We start from the raw sequence: 19,256 nt of genomic DNA on the forward strand, positions 1-19,256 counted from the left end.
GCTGCCCCAGTCTTATGGAACAATCTATCCGGGCGTCTGACTCTATGCCACTGTTTAAATCACGGCTGAAGACTTATTTATTTAATCTTGCTTTCCCACCTAGTTAATATTTGGTGTGCGTTGGTACATTTTTATCCGTTATGCTTGTTAACTACTTTTATGGTAGTTAACAAGTGGTACAAGGTCAGCAGCAGGTTGGAGTCCAGTTTACTTTGGCGTTGGGTGGAATGTGCACAGCCGTGATGATCCCTACTGTTAGCTCTCTTGGTAGAAAAATAGGCCGGCATCTTACTGACATGTACTCAAGATTCAGGGAGCAGTGACTGTTTATAATTGTCCTGTTGTTGCACCAGCGTTCATGCATGTAAATACAGAGCCCCCCTCTGCTCTTGTAGTTTTATGGAGGGCGTTTATATAGATCAGCAATCTGGCTTTCCAAGCTAAATGATGATCTTCTAAATTATTGAGACACCATTTCAGCTCCAGATTACATGCTATGTACTTTTAGGAGTGTATTTGAGAGTTACACCAGGGAGTCAAGTAGTTGACTGACACCAAAACCTTTGTTTGCACACAACTATAGCATGCAAAGAAACCTCACAGCAATGAGTAGTGCAGTGTTAGTCTAAACACAAATTTGCTGATGTGTTTTACATAGTGCACGATGTTAAATTCACACTTGGTTTTATTTTTGGTTTTAACATCCTCTAGGTCCTGAATTTACATATAATTTGCAGTTGATGGCTCTGTTTGCAGTTATATGTTTAAATACCATAGGGTGATATAGTTTCTAAGTGGAATTTAAAATAAAATGGGGCTTGATTATTCAAAATCTTGCATGTGAGGAGACAGATTTTAAATTTGATTCTAGATTTAATAGGGAGCCAAAGAAGAAAAGGAGAAATATGCTCTTTCAAGTCCCTTTAAGTACTCTTAGTGCAGCTTTTTAGGGACTTTTACAACAACCTAATAATAATAATGAATTACTGTAGTAACAGGACAGGCTGTCATGTGTAGGCTGTGTGCAGGCAGACAACGTCCCCAGACAAGTTTGAACTTTTGCTGTTTTTCAGTTGTTTCTCAGCATCTCCATTCTGCTGCACCCAAGAAACTGTCATTTAGGTGACTAATGACAAACCAGCCTCTATGTGAGAGACTGTAACATCATGAGCAACAACACGGACAGTTTTCACTCTCTCCTGTATGCAGTAGACGAGTTGGCAAATAAGATTGATGGTGATTGCGCACATCGCCCAAAGGCTCTAAACTCGCCTGTGCTCTGCGTGGGGGAAAAAAAAAATGTTTGCATGAAAAATTACCACTGGAGTTCTGAAACATGCCAGCATACTATGTCCTCACCACCCTGCACAAGGCAGTCTCCTATTGCTAACTTGCATACTATCTGCATGCTTACCCGCCCCCATTTCGCTATATAAATAAACATTATACAATATCTCCAGCCTGCAGCTCCACCGCAGGAAATAAGGAGGAAGTCTGACTGTTGAGGCTCAACTTTCCAAAGAGTTTCCACGGAGTGACAAACATTTTAAAAGCCTGGAATCAAAAAGTCTGATGTGAAAAAAAAAAAAGTCAGATTACAAGAAAAAAGAAGAAAACAGGTGGAGGACAAGGAGCTGTCAGCCTCAGGTGAGAAACCCACTGCCAAAGTTTCCAAGGAATTATACTGCAAGTGATGGTCAAAGTCATTTTTGTCATTTGTTCATAAGAAGGAATTATAAATGTATTCCTAAAGTAGTAAAATATTGATAAATTACAGATTTATGTGTATGCACTGTTAGTAAATGAGGCCCACTGAAATAACCTTACTCTTGCAAGACATGTATGTATAGAATGATGCTCCAGAAATCTTTCGGTTCACACTCCATACAGCTGTTTTCTTACATTTACTGCAAATTAACCATTTACCTGTTATACCATCTATATGTCAAGCTTCCCAGTCTCACATTCAGCTGTTGGAGGATGAGATCTTCACTGTGGTATTGATGGTATTTTCCTGGGTATTGATATTGAACCTTAAATTCTAGCACATGATGACTCTACCTAAATCATGTAATAAATTCAATCTGCTCTTTGCTGTTAAATTCAACATCATTTTGGTAGTGTTCTTTACATACTGGCGATCCTTCTAACTGTACTGTCACAGAATTACTTGATATTGCCAAGTCATTTAACTAAGTGCATCTAGGATCTGGGTTTTAATCTTGGCCAGTCTATAAACTCCCTGCAAATGTCTGATTCATATGAAGGGAGTTTGGTCTGACCACAAATGTGTAATTTTTGATACAGCCAGTATTTTCTTCCCAGAAGAAAACCATTTAGTCTGACATCTTTAATGAGCACCTGACAGCCAGGTTTTCAGCTCTCCTTTCTCACGTCCACATCACCACACCTACTTTTTTGGACATCTTGGTTAATTGGATTAATAGTATAATATAATACAGCGCCTAAATAGCCATTCACCTGTTACACCACCTATTTGTCAAGTTTCCTAGTCTCACGTTTTGGACATCTTGGTTAATTGGATTAATAGTTTATGCTCATGAATTCTCAATGGGGTAGAAGCCTGATTACCCCCAGCTGTCAACCCAAACCCCTGAATCAGTGATCATATCCCATCCATTATCATGGAGACACAAATCCCCAGGTTCACTACCTTCACATGAAGGAGTTGCTAACCACACTCAGCCTGGTTTGATTAATAATCAATAACAATAATCAAGTGGTAACTAATATCTTGGACAAATTCCAAGCTGGTTTCCAGTGAAACCACAGCACTGAAACAGCATTACTAAAAAATGCTAATGATATTCTTATGCATTTTGGATAAATATAGTCCTACTAGATTTATCTTCAGCTTTTGTTTATCTTTATCTTTGGCTTTGTGTTTTATGGATTCATGATTTGTTCTTTTGGATTTGTGGTAAGTGAGTTTTGAATGCATAAATCCTGGAAAGTGTTCCCGTCCTGCCGTCAGCTGAGCTAACCCCCACTTTTTAAATGGCATTGCCAACTATAGTGCCATACTACGAGTGCAACATTGCGATCACTGCTACAGTTAGCCGATTGTGTTTCAGCCTTCCTCAGTTCTACATGATTTCATGTCTTCATTCACTTGGCTTCCTCTTTCTCTGACACCAAAACCGTTTTTTGACTATGGTATGCAAATAATTACAATCCAATGAATAGTACAGTGTTACATAGTGCTCAATGTTAAATTTAGACTTGATTTAATTTATAACATCCTCGAGTTCCTCTAGATCCTGAATTTGCATATAATTTGCTGCTCTGCTTCCAGTTATATGTTTAAATACAAAAGGGATCACAAGTAAGAGTGAACTGCTCTATTAGGGTGATATGGTACTAAGTAGTATTAACAAGATATAATGGGCTTGATTATTTAAGACCTTTTATGTCAGGAAAATGATTTTAAATTTGATTCTGGATTCAATAAGGAGCCCAAGAAGGAAAGGAGAAATCCATCAATCGATCTTTCCCTGCTCCCGGATGGCCAAACGCCTCACCCTATCTCTAAGGGAAATGCCAGCCACCCTTTGGAGAGAGCTCATTCCTGCCGCTTACACCCTCGTTCTCATTCTTTCAGTCACTCCCCAAAGCTTGTGACTATAGGTGAGGATGGGGACTTAGATCAACTGGTAAATCGAGAGCTTCGCTTTTGCGGTCAGCTCTCTCTTTACCATGACAGACTGGTACAGCGTCTAAATAGCTATTCACCTGTTACACCGCCTATTTGTCAAGCTTCCTAGTCTCACGTTCAGCTGTTGGAGGGTGAGATCTTCGCTGTGGTATTGATGGTATTTTCCTGGGTATTGATATTGAATCTAAAATTCGAGTGTCATGATGACTCTACCTAAATCGTGTAATGAATGCTTCAATCTGCTCTCAGATGCTGCTGTTAAATTCAACATCATTTTGGTAGTGTTCTTTTTTTTTTTAGTCTGACATTTTTAATGAGCACCCGCCAGCTAGGTTTTTTTTATTTCTCATGTCCTCATCACCATACCTATGTTTTTGGACATCAGCGAAATCTTATATTTCTGGTTTGAATAATAATAATAATAATAATAATAATAATAATAATAATAATATTAATAATAATTAATAATAATAATCATCATCATTAGGTGGGAAATAATATATTGGACAATTTCCAATTTGGTTTCCAACAAAACCACAGCACGGAAACAGCATTAATAAAACTTACTAATGATATTCTTTGGATAAATATAATCCTACTAGGTTTAGCTTTAGCTTTTGGCACCACTGATCATGCCACTTACCAACAAGTTACACAAGTGACATCAGTGGCACTGTTTACAAGTTTTGGCATACTTAAGGTCCCTGAGTTGTTGACCTGTGGCTTTGTGTTTTATGGATTCATGATGTATTCTTTTGGATTTGTCATAGTATTCATGTTCAAGACTTATTTTGTCCCCTGTTTAAATTAGTGCTTCTGAGTTTGTCATCTTTGCTTTTAGTTCTTGGTTTCTCTTTAGATAAAAAGTTATTTCTGTTTCAAGTTAGATGGAAACATCTACATATAGGCAAATAAAAATCTTCAAAATGTAAGAGAACTGTTTTTATTATTATTAATTTTGTTAGATTTTTTTAAATATCGGATGTTGGAATTAATTGTATATAACTATAATAAATTTGGTACAAAAAACAGAGAGGACTTTAGTTCCTTTTCTGCTGTCAGCTCAGCAGACTGAGGTAGCTCAGTCTGTAGAATTACAGTAGAATTACAGTAGTAACAGGACAGGCTGTCATGTGTAGGCTGTGTGCAGGCAGGAGTGGTGGTAAGGAGGACCCAATGTACAAACACTCTGAGGCAGAAAGTAAACTCAAACTTTGATTTATTGCTAGATGGCAGACAGAGAACTAACAAAACTAAAAATACAAAAACTAAACTGAACAAGTCCCAACAACGGACTGTTCTCTCTGTTGAGGTCAGGAAAGCGATTCCGCTCCCTGAAGACCAACACAGAGAGACTGAGGAGGAGCTTCTTCCCGCAGGCGATACGGTCTCTCAATCACACCACCACACAGTACTGACCCACACATACAGTTCTTACACACACACTGGACTTTCTGGACTTTGTTTTTGCACAACACTGGTCACTATATTCTTCATTTCCGGTTAATACTTGTACAGCTGCTGTTATTGTGTATATATTATTTATATTTAGATTTCTTCATACATTCTTATATAGTTCTATATTGTGTATTTTGTTGTACAGTTATTTTATTTTCAACTTTAATTTATATATTTTATCTTATTCTTCCCAGTTAAATTTACCCTTCATTCTAATTTGTGTTGTACAGTTATTTCATTTTTAACCTTAATTTATATTTTATTCCTTCCTAGTTAAATTTACCCTTTTTAATTTTTCATATTTATTTCCTATCTTATTCATAGCCTTTCCTTTTTTTTGTTTTCTTTAGGTCACGAGCAGTTGTCCAAGCATTTCACTACATATCGTACTGTGTATGACTGTGTACGTGACAAATAAAATTTGAATTTGAATTTGAATTTTGAAAATAACAATAAACTGAACTGACAAGCAGACAGACTACACAGCATGAAATGAGGGTAGATCACAACATAGACAAAGGAAAACACAGAGCTTAAATACACAGAGGGAGCAATCAGGGAATGAGAGACAGGAAGGAAACACAGCTGGAACAAATCAGGCCTAGTGAGACAAGGGAAGCAAAACCAGATACATTAACATAGGACACAGACTTTTAAAGTAAAACAGGAAACATAACACAGAGATGCGGACTTAACAAGGGGATACAGCTGACAGGGGAGACAGAGCAACTACGAGCACAGACAGAAACCAGAAGGCAGTACTCTAACAAAGAAACCAAAAGATTAGAAATGATGAATAAGGGCAAAATCAAAGTTCAACAGCAATGACAACTCAAAACTCTGGGTCAATGACCCAAGTCTACTAACACAGGCACAGAGATGAGTCCATAGTCAGAGGCCATAAGATCATTTGTAACCTTCACTAGTGCTGCTTCAGTATTGTGATTACTTCAGATTAATTATTATTCTCATTAATTAATGGGAGTACTTCTTTCAGCAGTCCTGTACTGGGCTCTGATAGACATGTTGATGGCTTGGAGGAAGTGATTATTGAAGTTAATTAAGAAAGATCAATCAGAGAAAAAGAGTCAAATAAATATCAGTAGCATTAAAGATGTAAAGGATTTATCTGTGGGAGGTTATGAATTTTTTTTGATGGTTAAAATGTTCTTTGGAAACAAATTCATGAAGTGCCAGAACTAGTGATAGTTGGATAATGTAGTGATAAGACTACACACCTTTGGAGCGGGAGTTCAGTTCCCACCCAGTTTCCAGTAAGGGTCCTGGCTAAATCCCCCATGCTAAAAACCAAGCCCTGGAATGGCGTGGCTACATCTGCAGCAGGGACGCAAAACATTTCACTCCATGTTGTACTTTGTATGATTGTGTATGTGACAAATAAGGCTTGTTTGTTAGTTAAATTATAGGATCAACTGAGCGCTGACGTTTTGTCAGCTTACAATTATAATTAGCTACAGTGCTGAAAATAAACCTTTGGTTGGTCTCATTATATTCAATCAGCGATGAATTGTAAGATGTCCGAGCTTTATGGAGGGTTTTTCTTTTTAATAGAGACACTTCTAATTGCTACTTTAGCGCTTCTGATTTTATAGTCCAGTAAAGTCACACTAAATACATTCAGCAGCCTCTTTACTAGGTATGCCTCTTCAACTGCTTGTTAATATAAATATCTAATCACCCAATCAAGGGTCAGCATTTAGGCATTTAGACGTGGTGAAGAAAACCTGCTGAAGTTCAAATTAAGCACCAGAAATAAAAGTGATTGAGAGTGACATAGTAGTTTATACCTGACAGGCTGGTCTGAATGTTTCAGAAACTGCTAATCTACTTGGATTCTTTCAGACAATTAGGATTTACTGATAGTCTGAAAAAAAAATCAGTAAGCAGCAGCTTTTCTGGGTAAATTAACCTTGTTGATGTCAGAGGTCAGGCGAGAATGGACAGACTACTTCAAGCTGACAGCAAGGTAACATTAAATCGAATAGCCACTTGTTACAACTGAGGTACAACACTGACCTTGTTGAAGCTATGCCACAAAGCTCTGAAGGCAAAAGGGGGTCCAACCCCATACTAGAAGGTATATAGGCATGTCAACTAAGACAGCCTTACAATATCCAGAGCCTTCAGGAAACTAGGGTGAACCTCCTCCTCCCTAGGGGCCCTGCCACTAATGATTTAACTGCCTGAGAGACCAGGTAACTGTCGGTACCTATAGCTGCCTCTGAAGGCCCATGGGCTACCCAAGCCTGAGAGGACTCCTTCAACCTGATGTTCCCTTCACCTCTGGTGTCCACCATCTGGTTCAGGGATTATTACCATGACGGGCACCAACCACCTTGTGGCTGCAGCTCCTTTAGCAATGGAGGTGCTGAACATGGTTCATTTGACCCCAGTCTCCCTCAGAATGCTGTTGAAGCTCTGCCGAAGGTAGGAGTTGAAGATCTTGTGGACCAGAGCCTCTGTCATGCATCCCCAGCACACTCTCACCATACATTTAGGTCCGCCAGGTCTATCCATCATCCCTCTGCCACCTGATCCAACTCACCACCAGATTAGGTTAGTAGTTCACAATTAAGCTTCTCTCTTCACCTGAATGTCCGGAACATATGACTGCAGATCTGATGCATCCATCCATCCATCCATCCATCCATCCATCCATCCATCTTCTTCTGTTTATCTGGGGCCGGGTCGGGGGGGCAGCAGCTTAAGCAGAGAAGCCCAGACCTCCCTCCCCCCAGCCACCTCCTCAGCTTATCCGGGGGAATACCAAGGCGTTCCCAGGCCAGCCGAGAGATATAATCTCTCCAGCGTGTCCTGGGTCTGCCCCGGGGCCTCCTCCCGGTGGGACATGCCGGAATACCTCACCCAGGAGGCGCCCAGGAGGCATCCTTGTCAGATCCCCGAACCACCTCAACTGGCTCCTTCAATGTAGAGGAGCAGCGCCTCTACTCTGAGTTCCTCCCGGATGGCCAAACATCTCACCCCATCTCTAAGGGAGAGGCCAGGCACCCTTCGGTGAAAGCCCATTTCCGCTGCTTGTATCTGCGATCTTGTTCTTTTGGTCACTACCCACAGCTCGTGACCATAGGTGAGGGTAGGGACGTAGATCAACCGGTAAATTGAGAGCTTTGCTTTTACACACAGCTCCCTCTTCAACACAACTTCACCACAACTTTATCTTTGAAGATGCCGCCAGTGAGGATGGCTGCCGTCGCTCGGTGTCCTCCTCAACTTTGCATTCTTCTTATGTTCGTTATGTTATTTCTTAGTTTCTTTGCAGCCTGTGATGCTTTTATCCCCTATGATAGACAAACTCTCCTGAACATTCGACAAAACTCAAAAACCAACTTTTTTGTGAATGGTGGTGACTCACCTTTGCTACCTGGGCAGAAGAAACACCGGAGAAAAAGGGGTAAAAGAGCCGGGATTCTGGTCAGGCTGAGAAAAAGACGACATCGCACCCCGCTTGCCAGCATTCTTTTAGCAAACATAAAGTCCTTGGAAAACAAGCTGGATGAACTAAGGGCCAGGATAACTTTCCAAAGGGACATTAAGAACTGCAATGTCTTTGTTTTCACATTGTCCCTGAGGAGCTCTCCATTAACCGCCGGGACAGAACAAAGGACTCAGGTAAATGTAGGGGAGGTGGCGTGTGCGTAATGACCAACAAACGGTGGTGTACTGATGTACAGACAGTTTCGTCAGGGTGTTCTCCTGATTTTGAACACCTCATGATCAGATGCAGACCCTTTTATTTGCCCAGGGAGTTTACAGCGGTATTCTGCACCGGACGAACTGTTTGACATTATCGACCGGCAGGAAGCGTTACACCCAGAGGCTGCTTTTATCGTGGCTAACGACTTTAATAAAGCCAACATGAAGAAAGTTCTGCCGAAGTTTTACCAGCATGTAAGCTTTCCAACCCGTGGTCACAACACCTTGGACCATGTTTACACTCTGTACGCACATGCCTACAAAGCCCACCCCGACTGGCCTTTGGCAAATCAGATCACTCCTCTGTTCTGCTGCTGCCAGCCTATTGGCAGAGGCTGAAAAGCGACCAGCCCATGACGGTTCAGTTCAACGGTGGACCGACCAATCAGACAGCGCCCTGCGTCACTGCTTTAGCATCACAGACTGGGAAATCCGCTGCTGACAACAACATCAACAATTATGCTGATTACGTAACAGACTTTATTCACAAATGCACCAATGACGTTGTACCGAGGGCTATTGTACGAACTTATCCCAACCAGAAGCCGTGGGTTAACGGAGAGGTCCGCGCAGTGCTCAGAGCACAGACTACAGCCTTTAAATACGGAGACCCAGGTGAATGCAAAACATCCCGGTATACACTCAGGAAACCAATAAAGAAGGTTAAAGAAGGGCAGTACAAAGAAAAGGTGGAACTCTGCTACAGCAACTCCAACACCAGGAACATGTGGAGTGGTCTGAAGACCATCACAGACTACAAGGGAAACAGCGGCAGAGTGAGGGAGGTAACTGCTTCTCTACCTGATGAGCATGTGTCTTCACAGACATTTTTAACCTTTCCCTGCTCCAGTCTGCTGTCCCAAAATGTTTTAAGAGGACCACCATCATCCCTGTCCCTAAGGAAATGAATGTGAGCTTCCTAAATGACTATCGCCCAGTAGCACTCACCTCCATTGCCATGAAGTGCTTTGAGCGCATAGTCAAAGCTCATATCACATCCTTACTCCCTGCTTCACTTGATCTGCTCCAGTTTGCCTACAGGCCCAACAGATGTACAGATGATGCTATAGCAGTTGCACTTCACACTGCCCTCTCTCACCTGGACCAGAAAAACACATATGTGTGGATGCTGTTCATAGACTACAGCTCCGCCTTCAACACCATCATACCATCCAGACTCGTCATGAAACTCCATGACCTGAACATCAGCTCCTCCCTGTGCAGCTGGATCCTGACAGACAGACCTCAGTTGTTTCGGATCGGCAGCAACAACTCATCCACACTCACACTCAGCACAGGTGCCCCCCAGGGATGTGTGCTCAGCCCCCTGCTGTACACGCTGTTCACCCACGACTGTACAGCAACACAAAGCTCCAACACCAATGTTCCCTCTAAGCTGCGCGCCTGCGCAATTGCACACTGCTGGCACAGTCTCTGCGCTCAGAAAATCTGCATTGCGCACAAAAAAATGAATTGAAATTAATAATATTTTAACAATTCTGTTTTGCAGTGTTAGTCAGTAAGTGACTGGCTGCTCCCGTATAGGATTAGAACGATGCCACCTTATCCCATAGTCCAGCCAATAATGCGATTTACATTCGTATACATGCAGCTAATCAACATCGTTGACAAGCTATGACAGCGTCCTTATGTGCCGACACTGATGTTTTAGCTAGCAAAGCAGCGTGACTGATGTGGAGTGAAGCCACGTTAATGACAACGTGTACAACCATTGGAGATGTGAGCAGGACAGACGGAACAATTGACAGAAAAAGTGTGGACTTTATAGCAGTTTTCGAATTGTGTTGATCGGTCACGTAAAACCAGAGTTATGATAAAAATATCTGCAATGTTTGGTTTTCTTCCTGAATACTATCGTTGTTTATATTTAGTTCGTAAAGAAACGGTACAAACAGCGTTTTATAAGGAAAACGCTGGAAAGCGCTCTCCGCCTGTGAGCAAAACAAAACCAAAAAACCCCACCCTTCCCTATTGGTGGAAAAATGAACCATGTCGACCTATCAAAAAATGATATGGCAACATGGCATTTAGTTGTTTAGGACGGGGAAGTTTTAGGAGTGACGGTGGTGTTTTGAGATGTGAGAGATTTGCGACGTTTAGCGCAAATCTTGTGTAGTTAGTGTGTAGTGTAGTCAATAGTTTTTTTTGTGTGTGTCAGAACAATGAGACGACTGTTGAATGTTACAGGTGTTACAGCAGTGATACATCTCCTGTTGTCAGGCCTGCAGGTATCAGGCTGATGTTCTCCTTTATCTCATAGTGGACAGAAATTATTTTTTGGAGTGGCACAAATAATTTGTGTGGCATCAAATTTGATGCAGAACAGCTGATTGTTCTGTAAATAGTTTGAAATGTTTATTTAAAAAAACGCCTTGGCTGCATTTTTAGGTAAACAGCTGCAAAAAACTTGTTTGCATAACTCAGTTACTTTTTTGAAGAAGTAACTATATAATTAATTGCCCAACATTGATCATTTATATACTGTATTTTGCAGACAGAGAATTACAGGACTCTCTCCCAGACCACAGACTCATAATACAAGTCAGAGCTTTATAAAAAGAAAAAAGAAGAAGAAGAAAGAAAGTTTTGTTTTCAAAATTGGAGTTCAAGTTATTTTTACTTCCAATAGTGTTAACATACTACACAGGTCATGAACAAGATTTATTTATTAATTTTCATTGTAAGTGGGCTAAAGCAGTTAATTAAAAGTCGTCTAACATAAATGTAAATGGTGTAATTTGATTATTTTAATAAACCATGTAACTTGGATGGATTTGATGCTGGCGTGACCACAGTGCACACGTCTGCTGTTGCTCACAGTGGTCCAAGGGATCGCTCAGGGAGTTTGTGTGTTCGCTCACACACGTGAAAAATTAGAGGGAACATTGTCCAACACCATCATCAAATTTGCAGACGACACTACCATCATCGGCTGCATTTCTGATGGAGATGAGGCGGTATACAGGGCAGACGTAAGAGTCCTGACATCATGGTGCTGCGACAACAACCTGCTGCTTAACGTCAGCAAAATCAAGGAGCTCATCGTGGATCACAGGAGACTGCAGAGAGGAGGCCACACCTCCATCCACATCGAAGGAGCAGAGATGGAGAGCGTCAGCTGCTTCAGATTCCTGGGCATCAACATCAGCGAGGCTCTGAGCTGGTCACACCATGTTGATGTGCTAACAAACTCAGCAAGACAGCGGCTGAGAAGATTCAGCATGAACCTCAGAATACTTACAAACTTCTATCGATGCACCATTGAGAGTATTCTGACTGGCTGCATCACCATCTGGTACGGCAGCTGTAATGCTCTGGACCGTAAAGCTCTGCAGAGGGTGGTGAGATCAGCACAGTGCATCACCAGGACTGAACTGCCAGCCATGCAGGATCTCTACAGACATCGCTGCATGAGGAAGACGCAGCGGATCCTCTCTGATCCCAGCCACAGACCTTTCACACTCCTGCCGTCCGGCAGGTGGTTCAGGAGCATCCAGACCCACAGTACCAGACACAGAGACAGTTACCCACAAGCCATCAGACTTTTGAACTGCTGACATTCCATACACACAACTACACACTCGCTACAATTACAGGACTTTGCACACTGTCACTTCAACAAATGCCACTTAAATGCTCTTTGCACAACTTTGCACAAACTTGTAAATACCACCTTGTCTTAATTCTCTAATATTATTACTTTGTTTTTCTCCTTTTCTCCTTGTCATTGTTATTAATATTATTATTATTACTACTGCTAAATTCTGTTATTTTCTCCTTAATAAACTGCACACTCTCTATATGCTCATGTAAGGCTGAGGAGCACGAGCCAAAAATTTTCATTATGGATAAATAATGTTTATCTGTACATGACAATAAAACTTGAAACTGAAACAGACCGGTGCAGCATCCGCATCACTGCAGACAAGAAAGCCTAATTTCTGCTGTTCAGCACTGAAGAAATGTAAACTTTTACAAATTCTGCCAAATTGCAAAACGCTTAGCCGTGTTTCTAATAAAACCTCTCTAACTTTGCTCTGCTTCACTTCAGCGGCATCAGGTAATGTTCATATGTTGATTCATGGTTTTCTTCAGTTTTTGATCTACTGCAGAATATTTTTAAGGTGGTTATCGGCTATAAAAAGCCAGGCCAGAAAATTTCCTTTATATTTTTCTGTGTTTTATCCTTTACTTCAGTTACTCTGACACAACGGCATCTGCTGTGATGCTTGCACCTCTGAGTCTCACAAGTGTCAGCTTTGTTTTAGATTTAAAAATATGGATATGTACTGATAAATGATCAGAATTATAATATTTCTGACTGTCTGAGTCAAAATGGAATCCAATTAAATTGGGACCATGTCATTCAGAACCGAATCAGTTATAGAAATCAAATCGATACCCAGCGCTAGTCCAGAACTGTAAGTGGAACCACAAAAGAGAAGATGAACATATCCACAAAGGTTTTTACAATTACTATATTCATAATGTATTTAAATAGATTTATAATGCCAGAGCCACGTCCTGGATGTTGAATTTCATGGTTCTTGTTCTGCTTTTATTCAGACATTATCACAACATTGCAACACACCATTTTCATATTGTCTTTTTTTGTATTCACATTAGCTTTGATATGTTTTATTTGTGTTTATTCTATGGACTGATTTTTACACACATCCAACTAAACCTGTCACTGACAATACATTTTCTGAACTGAACTTCAATTTCCATTTCCTAGCACTACAATCTGGACAAATCTTTTGCTTTCTTTATTATTTCCCAGCTATAGTTACTATTTCCCAAATCAAGTTTTTGATCTATCTACAATACATAGTACACCCTTTACTAAGCTATGAGTTTCAGTGCGGTACTGTTACAGTATATATTTTTACTTCCCCCACAGAAAATATCATACCGGAACAGTGTGTCTAACACTGCATCATGAAAGAGACTACAGTTATGATGATGGTCCTGTCAGGTCAGTTTGAATTATTTATTTCCACTTCATTTATTTTCATTGTTTTAATTGCACAAAGAAAACAAAATGTGTGCATTTGTCTATGATTTTTTTGACCACAAATTATAAATTGAGTTTGTTTTCAAATGCCTCGAAGCGCACATTTGTGGTCAGTGATTTGACTGCACTCTGACATGTCACCCATTTTAGCTGTTTTTGCTACTAAAGACACCAAAGTAAAAAAATAAATTATGTATATATATGTGTGTGTGTGTGTGTGTGTGTGTGTGTGTGTGTGTGTGTGTGTGTGTGTGTGTGTGTGTGTGCACATATCATTTCCACAGGACTGTTTTACTTACCTGGCTATTTTCCTCATCTTTACAACCTTGTTGAATATGGAAGAAACTGGGCCAGAGCTCAGGAATACTGCAGGAACAAGTATACTGACCTAGCCATTGTACATAATGAGCAAGACTTGGCCAAACTGAGGAACCTCACAGAAAGGTTTTCTAATGTGTGGATTGGACTTATACCTGACACTGAAGCATGGAAGTGGTCTCTGGAAAACCAGGATTACTATGGTGAAGGGGAGACTGAGTTCAGGATGTGGAATGACGGGGAACCCAATGGTTTAGGACACCATAAAGTTTGTGCAGCAATGCTTAAAAATGGGAAATGGGCAGATGTAGAATGCAACAGCCAACTGCCATTCTTCTGTTACAATAAAAGTAATTAAATACAATATGCATACTGTATATCAGTGTCCTGATTATTATCATGACTATCATTGTAATCTCAAATGGAGGTGATGAATAAGTAACACAGATGTATAGCTCATTTGCATTCTTTGGCTGAGCAGTGAAGTTAGACCCTTACTTATGTTTCTTTGCTCAAATGTTTTCAGACACATCACGCTTCATATTTGTGAATATGAGTAACACCTGGGAGGATGCTCAGAGCTACTGCAGAAAGAACCACACTGACCTTGCCAGTGTGAGAAACCAATCTGAGAATGAAGAGCTGAAAAAGATAACAGTTAGTTCCTACACGTGGATTGGACTATACAGGAATTCCTGGAAGTGGTCGGATGGAACTGCACAGTTATTACACAACTGGGCTCCTGATAAACCATCCAAGATAGCCACAGATGCATGTGGGACTATATTTAAAGGCAAGTGGGACAACTATCGTTGCGGTGCAAACTGGTACTTTGTCTGTTATACTGGTGAGTTCTGATTTTACTGTATTTTAAATATATTCTGATATTTTCTTTAGTCTCAGAAGATCGTTACATCACAGCATTTTTTTCCCTCATTCTTTTTTCATAAACTCAGCACTCAGGGAGAGGAAGGTGCTGAAGATTAAGCTGAAGAAAACTGACCCCTCTGTGGAAATGGAGGACCTGGAGGAGGAAATCTTGGAAAAGGTCATACCTGAGTTTCAAATAATATTTACCTATAATGAAAAAAATAAACGTTTTACTCAAAGAAAGTCTTTATAACAGGTATGTGATATCAAAAATAAGACTGACAGCAAAACCGACATGAAATTAATCTTTTTTAAATAGATGAATATAGTAATAAAAATAATGATAATTCAAAATGTTATCAGGTGCCTCAGCATTTTTCAATTTAACGCAGTTAGCAGATCCCAAAATATGTGCCCAAAACTGAAATCTGGGGCCACTTCCTGTATTGCAAGTGGCAACAAGGACCAGAGACAGTTCAGTGCATACTGCATTGCAGTCTTCAACATCTAAGTGAAATGCTTAAGGTCTTCTTGAGACTTTAGGATGAGAGTGCATGTACTTGACACCAAGTCACACAGAAGACATAAACATTACTCCAGTACTCAGTTTGCACCACCACTTGGAACACCAAACATAGGCTCTGACTAGATAAGATAAGATAAGATAAGATAAGCTTTATTAGTCCCACACGTGGGAAATTTGTTTTGTTACAGCAGAAAGTGGGCAGTGCAAAGTTATATAGCAAAAATTAGAGAACACTGGAATAGAATAAGAATAAGATGCTGTACACAACTGTACAGAATAGAATAGAATAAAATACTATATACAATAGAGTAAAATAAAATAATATATACAACAGGATAAAAATAGAATACAAATGCTATATACAACTGTGTAAAAATACAACTTGTCAGAAAAAGAGTATTGCACTTAGTGTTATTGCACATGTGTGGGTTTGTGTGTTTGATCAGCTGCAAAGTCTTTGTTGTGGAGTCTGACAGCAGTGGGGAGAAAAGACCTGCGAAATCTCTCCGTCCCACATCGTGGGTGCCGCAGTCTCCCACTGAAGGAGCTGCTCAGTGCTGTCAGAGTCTCCTGCATGAGGCAGGAGATGTTGTCCAACAGGGATGACAGCTTAGCCGCCATTCTCCTGTCACTCACCACCTCCACTGGGTCCAGAGGGCATCCTAGAACAGAGCTGGCCCTTCTGATCAGCCTGTTCAGTCTCTTCCTGTCCCCAGCAGAGATGCTGCCACCCCAGCAGACCACACCATAGAAGATGGCTGAGGACACCACAGAGTCATAGAAGGTCTTCAGGAGTGGGCCCCTCACTCCAAAAGACCTGAGTCTCCGCAGCAGGTACAGCCTGCTCTGCACTTTCCTGTAGAGGGCGTCTGAATTGTGAGTCCAGTCCAGTTTATTGTTCAGATAAACACCAAGGTACCTGTAGCTGTCCACAGCCTCAATGTCCATACCTTGGATGTTATTTGTGCCTGCGGAAGTCTACCACCAGCTCCTTGTTTTTATTAGTGTTGATCTGGAGGTAGTTCAGCTGGCACCACTCCACAAAGTCTAGGGTCAGATCTCTGTACTCCTTGTCGTCCCCATCAGTGATGAGGCCGACTATTACAGAGTCATCAGAGAACTTCTGCAGGAAGCACTGGGTGGAGTTGTGGGAGAAGTCTTCAGTGTGATGGTGAAGAGGAATGGCGCCAGAACCGTTCCCTGTGGGGCCCCCGTACTGCAGACGACCCTGTCCGACACACAGCCCTGAGTTCTCACATACTGTGGTCCGTCGATGAGGTAGTCCAAAATCCAGGTAGTGAGGTGATGGTCCACACCTGAGTTCTCCAGCTTGTCCTTCAGGACTGTGGGCAGGACGGTGTTGAAGGCACTGGAGAAATCAAAGAACATGATTCTCACAGTGCTCCCAGCGGTCTCCAGGTGAGAGAGGGAACGATGCATGAGGTGAATGACGGCATCATCCGCTCCAATGCCAGGCTGGTAGGCAAACTGAAGTGGGCCCAGTGATGAGATCACCAGGCGCCAAAGCTGAGCCAGGACCAGCCGCTCCAGGGTCTTCATCAGGTGGGATGTCAGAGCCACCGGCCTGTAGCTGTTGAGGTCCTTGGGGCATGAGGTATTTGACACTGGTACAACATAGGAGGTTTTTACAGAGCTGTGGGACTCTCCCCAGCCTCAGGCTCAGGTTGAAGACGCACTCCATCACCCAACACAGTTGGTCTGCGCAGGACCTGACAACCCTTGAGCTGATACCATCTGGACCTGCTAACTTCCTGGCTTTAATCCTCCTCATTTCCCTCCTAACCTGGGTGGGTGAGAAAGACAGGCTGAAGTTTTGTGTTGAGTTGTTTTGGATGCTGTTGTTGGGGATGGAGAGGAGTGAGCAGGGTGAGTAGAGGAGGTGTGAAGTGTCTGAGGTGTCAGAGGTGGAACAGCAGCAGTGGGGGTGGGTGAGTCTGCAGCCAATGTTGAAGACTGCCTCATGGATGTGAAGCTAGTCAGAGCCTTTAACACTGGCTTATTTTGACTGAGCATAAAGATATGAATAGTAAGTGGGAAATAGATACCAATTAACACCTCACCATAAAAAAAGATCAGAATAGAGGTGGAAACCGTTCGTGAACCCCTAAGGGGAAACCACACCTATGCACGGCACAAGGGATTTGCCTCCAGTTGTGGTGTGCGTTGAGGAAGGCAACATATTTTACACATTTTCTTCATTTCGTCACTTTTTTTATTCATAGATCTGGGCAAACTGCACAATAAAGCTAATTTGAAAAGTCCAGTATTTGAAAAGTAAAATCATACTGCTAAAAATACAAAACTGAGTTTAGTAATAATCTTTTTATAGAAGCCAACTAAAATATTGAAGAACAAACATTATTTACTGAAAATGTACTTAAAGTACAGTTTTGTCAATGTGTAGAAAGTGATATTTAACTGTCATCATTATAATTACATGTTCATCAAGTGATGAAGCTCTTTCTTTACTTGTAGGTAAATGATTTATTAAAACGTTTTCCCACAGACAAGTCTCATTAATCAGAGATATTTAAAGATTCAACAGGATATTAATGAAGCATTTATGTTTCACAGTTCAGACAGAGACTGACAGAGCATGGCCCGAGTGGAGTCTTCAAACTGCAATGGGTGAAGCAGCCTGATGGGAAGAAGCATGTTGAAGAAGAGGAGGAAGTAAAAGAGGCAAACTGTGGGGTCAAATAAAACATTTCATTATCCACATTTGATTATTGAATTCTCCTATTCAGGACATATGTTTAATTGGTTAGGTTAATATTCTTACAGTAAGGTACAAGTTTTTACTTTAGCAATGAAGCTTATGCATAAATTCAATAAGTAAGATCAGTCATCAGTCATCTGCCTGCTTTCTTGGGTGTTCAGCTGCTTTTCTGTTTACATGTCTACTGCTTTCTCACGCTGTCAATCTCAATACTGACATCATTACTTTAGTCCAATCATCTTTTCACCCTTTTGCTTTGAGCCAATTAGCCTCTGCTTCGCATGCTTTAAATCTCAGCTCTCCATTGTTCTTTTTTTAGACTTTTTTTGAGCAGCCTGCCTCCTCCCCATCTCCACCTCAGACACCTCAGACAGAGCTCTATTCAAACCTCAGTCTTCATCTTCACCACCACCACCATCTAGACTCCAGGGGGCCGTGTCCTAAATCCGATACTGGTCTACTTGATTGTCATAGTTTATTAGGTTTTTTTTTTAAATATATTATTATTATTATTATTATTATTATTATTATTTAGAGTTATTACAATCAGAACAGACATGACCAGGGAATGGGAAAGATAAAAGAAAAGGAAAAAGAGAAGTTGGGAAGAAAATTAACAGAAGGAGAAAAATGGAGGAGAATAAGGACAGAGAGAAAAGACACTGAAAATCTGCTTCAACACCTTTTTGAAATAAAGATGTATTGATAAAAATAAATATAAGCAGCCAAGTACATTTGTTTTTAACCAGAAAATATTTTAGGAAACGGTTTGTCAAGGATGATGCACACATCCAAATACAGGATTTAACACCTGGCCCTACAGAAGGAATAAAAGTGGTGTTGTTGATGATTTGACCATCTTAAATGTTGTTAGTCTTTCATATTCTGCTTATGC

At 41.0% G+C, this 19,256-nt stretch overlaps 1 protein-coding gene across 1 annotated transcript; it reads left to right on the forward strand.

Annotated features, from left to right (window-relative positions):
• The first annotated feature begins 1,490 nt into the window (after positions 1-1,490).
• On the forward strand, positions 1,491-19,019 carry LOC120744699 (C-type mannose receptor 2-like). The gene is made up of 6 exons (XM_040049229.1): positions 1,491-1,647; positions 13,794-13,868; positions 14,192-14,575; positions 14,752-15,072; positions 15,182-15,273; positions 18,217-19,019. The coding sequence occupies exons 2-6, from the start codon at positions 13,832-13,834 to the stop codon at positions 18,343-18,345; spliced, it is 963 nt and encodes a 320-aa protein (XP_039905163.1). The 5' UTR covers positions 1,491-1,647; positions 13,794-13,831; the 3' UTR covers positions 18,346-19,019.
• Positions 19,020-19,256: the final 237 nt, after the last annotated feature.

This window comes from Simochromis diagramma, unplaced genomic scaffold, assembly GCF_900408965.1.
Source record: "Simochromis diagramma unplaced genomic scaffold, fSimDia1.1 OVJJ01000517.1, whole genome shotgun sequence".
NCBI classification, from domain to species: Eukaryota; Metazoa; Chordata; class Actinopteri; order Cichliformes; family Cichlidae; genus Simochromis; species Simochromis diagramma.